At 45.3% G+C, this 7640-nt stretch overlaps 1 protein-coding gene across 2 annotated transcripts; it reads right to left on the bottom strand.

Moving 5' to 3' along the window:
* Positions 1–1101: 1101 nt before the first annotated feature.
* On the bottom strand, positions 1102–6302 carry LOC105078823 (procathepsin L). 2 transcript variants are annotated; one of them, XM_074363030.1, is made up of 8 exons: positions 6075–6302; positions 4464–4600; positions 4051–4173; positions 3802–3954; positions 3473–3697; positions 3065–3230; positions 2250–2367; positions 1102–1498 (listed from the first exon to the last, which is right to left on the bottom strand). In XM_074363030.1, the coding sequence occupies exons 2-8, from the start codon at positions 4587–4589 to the stop codon at positions 1399–1401; spliced, it is 1011 nt and encodes a 336-aa protein (XP_074219131.1). In that variant the 5' UTR covers positions 4590–4600; positions 6075–6302; the 3' UTR covers positions 1102–1398. The 2 variants fall into 2 exon arrangements, with proteins under 2 accessions (XP_074219131.1, XP_074219129.1); XM_074363028.1 differs by lacking the exon at positions 6075–6302 and adding an exon at positions 5713–5941.
* Positions 6303–7640: the final 1338 nt, after the last annotated feature.

Here is a 7640-nt window from a genome sequence, read left to right as displayed (position 1 = left end):
TCATAAACCATGAACAGAAATAGGCAGAAATAACCTTAATTGCTTAAGATTTTGTAAACATGCTGAGATGGTGATTGAAATCTGTGCTCTGAATGCAGGTTTCTTAATTACTGAGCCCTTTCCCTCCCCTAAAAAGGTGCCCAAGTGTCATAGCTACACACCCACATAAGCCAATTCCTTCCTCGTATTTGCTGAATTCTCTCTCACCTTTGCTTACTTCCTTTGCAATTCAACTATAACAAGAAACTATATAGATTTCTGGACTATAGGAAACACTGGTAGTAAGTCTGTACTTCAGGTTTTTGTGGTGATGAAATTTGTTCCCAGCTCTATTTACTTCAAGTCTATTGGCTCCTTCGAAAAATCCTGTTAGAAAATAGATACGGTTTGGAACTTTTTGCAGGCTCAATATATAGGCTTAATAATATACAGGCTTAATAACAGTCTTTGAAAGTTATAAAACATCAACTATCATAATTTAGACACCTGTGGGGGTCTTCTACTGTGACAGATTTGAAACTTCATTATTTAAATAAAAAGCCATCATACTTTCATTCAGTTTAGCACCCTGGATGTTCCCTTAGTCTGGAGTTGTTCCAGGATTCTGCAGACAGCACTGAGCTGGCCAGCTACTGCAAAGCAAGATGAAGGAATCCTTTCTCGGAGAAAACTCTGAATGTGGTTGACCGTATTTTCCGAAGATGGCAGTGGACCAAGGCCACTGAAGGTTTTGTGGGATAAAAGGTTCCAGTTTCCTCCATCACTCATTCTCTTCACAATGGATTATGGCTAGATGACATATTTCCACAGCTTATGTCTTGTATTCCCTTGACTGGGAACATGAGATTTTTAAATGTATACACACATACTTTCTTTAGCTTGCCCAATGTAGGTATATTTTTAATCTGTTTTTTCCTGCTGATAAAAATACATGGTTTCTGCAGAGCAGGTTAAAATCTGTGTATTTATAACAAGAAGATCCAGAGAGCCACTCAGTGTCTCTCTCCTAACGTACCATCGGCACATTCAATTATGTCTTTAGAGCCCAATTATACATCCCAACTACTCCAAGTTAATGCATTAAAAAGAGAATGTTCTACCTTTACATATTCAATTAAAATTTATTTTAAAAGGTAAACTTTCATATATTCTTTTAAAAAATGAAAATTCAAAAGTCTTAGCGTTCAACAATGAGTCTTCAACATTATAAAGCTGTAACAGTAATTAAAGTAGTGATAATATTTTACCCTTATAAAAATGTCATAGAATTCAAATCACAACTTGGATCCTCAATGATTCAAGTGTCTTATCTTACACAATAGGGGTTTGGGCAGTTTTAAGATAAAACTCCTCCAGATAATGCTGGTCTGAAGTCCTCTGTTGCCGCCATCCCTCAGCTCACACAGTGGGGTAGCTGGCTGCTGTCGCAATTCCACAATGGTTGTTCTCGTCTCTGGCCATTTTTACGTAGCCGTTCAAGCCCCATTCTGGACCCCAGCTGAAAGCACAACACGGTTTCCGTCTTACACAAAGAATCCAGTACACGTTATCTTCGTTAATAATGCTAACATCTAATACTTCAAATAGGGCTTACCACGTACACTATTCTAGGTTCTGTTACATACATTTAGACTAATTCCTGGGGGTACTTCTCTTGATTTTTTAAGACAGGAAATTGAAGCAGAACTGGGGTTCCAATGTAGCAGTCTGTATCCACTGGCTATACCTCATCTCAGTTGAAGAACTTAAACCGTGAAAACGGATCCTTACGACCCTCAAAGACCTCTGAGAGCTGGGAAGTACAATGCAATGGCAGGACATCAAATGAGGATAGGAATGATGCACAGAGGCCACCGGACCCTTGGACAGCCTTTCACACTTAAAGAATTAGCAGAGGCAGACGTCGCTGCCCACTATTCCTTGTTCAAAAATTAGAGACAGAAAAAGGAAACCAGCCCTCAAGTCTACAGGTACAAAATCCTTTATCTGAAACCCTTAAAGCTAGGTGTGTTTTTTGAATTAAGAAAACGTTCCAAATTTAGAAATGCAATGTCACAAATACGTAATAATACCCCCAAAAAGCTTGCTACAGAGTCTTATAATCACACATGAGCATTTCTACATTTACTCGAAGTGGGAGAAAGACTTCTGGGATTTCCAAATTGAGCTTTTTTGAACCTGAAATCAAATGTTGATTCCAGACAAGGATTCCCTTTTCAAATGAAAACGTAACATTTGGACTTTTATACCTGTTCTTGACAAGCCAAAATTTATTGTTATTTGAATCTGTTCCTTCAAAGCCATAGCCAACCACCAAAACACCATGATCCAGGTCCTTGCTGCTGCAGTTGGGCTCGTAATAGATGCCTGGGAGAGGAAAATTCAGTGTTGGGGTAAGGAGCTCCAAGACCCAAGACAGTAACCCACCTTTATCAACCAGTTAAGGGAGCCATCTCAAAATCCAGTGAAATGTCATAAGTAAATTCCAAATAACACTTAAATATTTGCCAAAAAATAGTAATGGCTTATGAAAAGGAAAAAGGAAAACTCAGCTTACTAGAAATTAACGAAATCCAATGAAATCTTAGATATATTTGCTACTTAAAAAAAAAAAAGATTTCCCATAATAACCTACTTATCAAGGCTAAAGTGATTTAGGCATTCATCCACCAACTGCTCATATTAATTAGCATCATACTTTCTACTCCTAGACGGCCAACTAAGAGAACAGCACAGAACAACAAAAAAATACTTGAACCACAGGGTTCTTTATAGCTCTGACTACAATAGTAAAAAATCTTTGGACAAAGGATCTAACAACTGGAGTACAGTTACATAAATTCAGTTATATATATAGAATTAATTACAGTCATTTAAAAATATTTATGAAGAGTCTGTCATGAGAAAATGCTTACGGTATGACAAATGGAAACATCACTGTGGTTAAATGCATACACTCAAAACTCTATAGTCCTAGAGAACAGGACCCCACACCACAGTCAATCATGGTGGTGTTTTCCAATTTTGCCTGCCTGAATTCCTACAATAAAAGACAAACACCTACCTGATTTATAGAACTGGAAGGAGGAGTGGCCTGCATCTATAGCAACAGAGATGGGCCCCACACTTGCCACTGCCTTCATTAGGGCCTTCTCCCGCTGAGGGATGTCCACGAAGCCAGTGTCATTGGCAGCAGAACACTCCGGCCTGTAGTTACAGTTGTTTGTATCCTTTTAAAGGTAAACAGAAAAGACACTTGATGACCACCACCCACCTCCTGGGGAGCATGGATTCTAGGACCACAAGACTCAGCAGTGAGAAGTGTGCAACGGCTGATAACTGATAATGACAGCTCTGACAGTTTGCCTCTAAGCTGTGAATGCTGAATGAGGTGTCTGTTATCTCTGAAAATGTTCAACGTTCAAAAGCAGAGCTGGAATGACAAGAAAAGGAGCTATTTTTTTTTTTTTACCCTTGCAAGATATGGATAGGATTCCTCTGAGTCCAGGCCTCCGTTGTCCTTAACATACAGGAAGGCATTATCCATTAGGCCACCATTGCAGCCTTCATTGCCTTGAGCCCGAGAGCAGTCCACCAGATTCTGCTCACTCAGTGAAACAAGTTTGCCAGTTTTCCGGAACATCTGGCCTTCAAGGGCGCCAGTGGCACTGAAAGCCCAACAAGAACCACACTGACCCTGAGAAGAAAAAAGTCATTAGTTTACAAGACACATACAAACACTAACAGTAGCCCATGGACCTAAGTACTCTTAAGAAGATATTAATCTGAATACCGTCATACCTGATTCTTTATGGGAGTTACATAGCCCTTCTCAGTCCAATCCACAGATTTGGGGACTTCAAGAAAGAGAGGTTCACGGAACATCTTCCCCTTCCCCTTCCTGTGCTTCTGGTTTTGAAAGCCATTCATCACCTGCCTAAATTCTTCATTGGTCTTGAAGGAAAAGTAAATAAAATGTTCAAAAAGCAAGAGGTTATTGTTCTAAAGTGCTGAGGAGAGGATGCACAGAAACTCATGCCACACACTCACCATGTCACCAAAGGCATTCATGGCCATGGTGAAGCCATGTCTCCCTCCGCTGTACTCTCGATTGTGCAGTTCAATCATTTTCATATTCTTCTCCCACACTGCTCTCCTCCATCCTTCTTCATTCTAGAGGCAAAACACACAACTGATCACCTTGATTTCTACTTAAAACCCAACCCATGCTCACCAAATGGATTTAAAGACAAACTACTATCAGGGAGGGGTTTATACTTCTGGAAACTGTTCTCCAAGCTCTGACCCAGGGATACATGCCGATGCTGTGCTCAGAAACAGGTGCCATTAAATTACTGCCTTGGTAAAAGCTGACTTCCAGAAACTACTCTCTGGCTAGAGACTCCAACAGCACGGATCATTCTCTGTGGGGGTCCCTCTGGACATTTTCAGATGTTACCAACCATGGCATATAGTCTCCTGTGTGTTGCCTTCCACTGGTACCAGTGTGCATCTAAATTTCGATCAAATTTTGGAGTAGCCGAGGCTATTCCCAAGCATAGGGCAGTCAGGAAGAGTGAAGGATTCATGTTTCAAAAACCTAGGAAGGGAAAAGAAATCAGTATTTGATGAGGCCAATTCTTAAAAAAAAAAAAAGCCGTCTAACTTTCTCCTGAGATGTTACAGCCAGTATGGTGGGGTAAAAACATTGAAATGATCTTCCCAAATGTTTACAGAAAGTCTGCGGCTAAGGACATGGGTGAAGAAAAAGAGGGCAAAGACTTACAAAATGGAGGTATTTGATTCAGCCATCAAAATGGAAAACAGGCGCACACATACTGTAGGAATCAAGACAGGCTTCTTTTTAAGAACGCAACGATAATTTAGGTTTTGGTAAGGGTCTCTGCCGTACCTTAAGGGTCGGAATTTTAAAGCAACAACTGGGAAACTGTTGATCTAGGTTATTTACTGAAGGTACGGAGGTGACCCGGGACTTTTATTTACCAGGACGCTTGATCATAAGTAGGGGGACATGGATTCCCAAGAGTTTGGTGGCCACCTCACACCTTTCTTCTTAACTACTTTCAGGAGGTGAGATACGCCTTTGAATGAATCTCCGCTACTTTAATTGAAACCCTTCTGAAACGCCTTCCCAGGAGAAGGTGGGCAGGAGTGCACCCAGGGCTCCACTGTCCCTACGCGTGTCCTGTGTAGCCCACCCCCATCACCTCCCCCACAGCGGGCACGCGATCAGGCGGCACGACGGCGCCCAGAGCCCCGTTTTCGCGCCCGCACACGGCCTGACTCCCCCGGGGCTCACTGAACCCGCGGGGGCCGAGCCGGTACCGGCGCTGCAGGCGGGGCCGGGCCAGGCCAGGGGCGTGCCGTCCTGCTCCCAGGGGATGTTTACGGCGGCGCACGGAGTGACCGGGGGTCAGACAGTCGCGGCCGACCCGGACGTGTGCCGCCACCTCCCGCCGACCCGCCTAGAACCCGCGGGCGGTCTCAGCTCCGCCCTGGGTTTCCCAATCGCCCTTCCCTCTTCCCCGGCTCGAGGCAGCGCCGAACCAGCCTCAGCTCCCGGCGGGCAGAAGCTGCCGTTCCCGGGGGTCGCGTCTGCCCACCCCCCCACAACCCCCGCCCGCGTCCCTGGATATCCCCTCCTCCAGTCCTCGTCCCTGACCGGCCTCGCCCACAAACTGGGTCGCTGACCTGTGGCTGCCACAGCTGCGCAGGCGCACTCCGCGGACGCACGCAGCTCTCCAGAGGTCGCCGAGGCCGAGGTTCTGGCCGGGTCGCGACTGACTCAGCCTTTAAGGCCCCGCGTGGCAGCCCGCCCGACCCGGCTCCCGCCCCCGCCCCCACCGCCTGCCCGCGCCGCGATTGGCTGAGCTGGCCGGTGGGCGGGGCCTCCGGGTGTGAGTACTCCGAGCGCGTGACGCGATTCTGCCCCAACTCGTCCCCGGGAAGGCCTTGCCCGCCTCAGTGGAACCGAAGACTGAGAGCTCGGGCCCCCTGGGCAGCGCTGAGTGGGCGCGCCGGCGCCTCTGCAGGGACCCGGGTCAACCGGTTACCTCGAATTCCTGCGCCCTTTCCCGAAAAGAAGCTCACTGGGAGGCCCAAGTGGAATTTCACCGTAACCCCGCGCATCCTCTAGTCCTAGCGTTTTTGGTGAAAATCTCCGGGAGGGCTGAGCGCTGTCTAATCCTGTCTAGTGGTGCCCGTTGCTCCCACAGCGGAGGTGGGGCGGGTGGAGGAACGCGGGGCCCGCGGGCAGACGCGCTGGCTCCCGGGCGGAGGGTGATGCCCGCTGGGTTTGCGGAGAAGCCGAGCGGAAGGGCAATTCCTCAACACCCGTGACGCGCTGGTCCCGGCCCGGATGCCCGGAGGGAAAGGGGACCGATTGGACCGCTCTCCGGAGAAGGCGTGGCGTGTTCCAAGGCATCTGCTGCCTTCCCCAGTAAGGGGGCCTTCGCGCCTCACCCGCTTTTCTCAGAATCAACAGAAACGAGTTATTTACGGGGAAAATTGGCTTAGAAAGACTGGTGACAAAGGGCGGAAACTGTTTTTAAGATCATTAAGTCTCCCCCAGTATCCAAAGTGCTCTCTTGAGATAAAAGAAATGTAAAGGAAAAGTAGTTTAATCACATTTGTCAAGGCTTCGGTTTACGCGGTTTGAAGAAGTGTTTTATATAGAAGAAAAAATGGAGCTAAAGATTTAAGGAAATTAATCCAGAAATTAAAAAAAATTCTTTTTAAAAGGTATGTAAGAAATTCATTATAGAAAATGCATCTTAGAAAATAAACGCCCCCTTGTCCCCTCCCCATAACTTTTCTAGGCTTATCTATACATGTATTCTATATATACTGTTTTACAAAATGGAATCATAGTACATATCGATTTGTAAACTCACTTAAAATTAAATTGATAACCTTCGTAGAAGCACAAATATTTTTGAAAACCAGCTTATCAAAATTTTCTATTTCATGTCCTTTGAAGTTGAATCCCTCTCACAAATAGAACTAGGGGCGCGAAATTCTCATCGTTTGGCATATGGCTGGAATTTTGCTTCGTGTGTGTGTGTGTTTCTGTTTTTAAAATTAATCTTGGCGGTGATCACATGTATCATTCACAGATGGAAATAAATGAAGACCATCTACATGGGAACAAGTTGCTATGATGACAGAGTTCTTGTCTAGGTAAGGAAAAGCTTAATGAAAACACAGGGACGTTTCCGTAAGCCCTGATTAGAGACTGTTACCATGGGGAAGCTGGAGGAGGAGTAACTAGAAACTGAACATTTTAGGGGAATGGTTTAGGGAGAATATTTGGTTTTCTCTGGTTTGTCCTTAAGTGGAAGCAAAAATAAGAAGTTGGTAGCCCTTCAGGATGTCCTGACTGCTCTTAAAGTGGTGGTTACCGCAGAGATTTCTTTTGTGGGTCAGAGTTCTATTGTCATTTAAGTCGCCATTGTCCTTTTGTTTACTCAGTGTCTCACAAGAGATCTAAGTTATTCTAACACGTGGGTTTTACAGTTGCCCTTGGGTCACAGCTCCAGGAGATTCCACAGGGTGGAAAAACCTGCTGTTTCAGGACTGTCTGTGCCTTGAGCAATAGCCCGACTGGAAGCTGTGTGGCT

This window comes from Camelus bactrianus, chromosome 4, assembly GCF_048773025.1.
Source record: "Camelus bactrianus isolate YW-2024 breed Bactrian camel chromosome 4, ASM4877302v1, whole genome shotgun sequence".
NCBI classification, from domain to species: domain Eukaryota; kingdom Metazoa; phylum Chordata; class Mammalia; order Artiodactyla; family Camelidae; genus Camelus; species Camelus bactrianus.
This window is presented reverse-complemented; position numbering and strand designations above follow the sequence as displayed.

Coding starts and splice junctions, on each gene's coding strand:
- LOC105078823 (XM_074363030.1), bottom strand. CDS start 4,589: ATGAATCCTTCACTCTTCCTGACTGCCCTATGCTTGGGAATAGCCTCG. Junction 4,174..4,463: donor ACAGGAGACTATATGCCATG/GTTGGTAACATC, acceptor TTTTGCCTCTAG/AATGAAGAAGGATGGAGGAG. Junction 1,499..2,249: donor TTTTGGCTTGTCAAGAACAG/GTATAAAAGTCC, acceptor TTGTGCTTTCAG/CTGGGGTCCAGAATGGGGCT.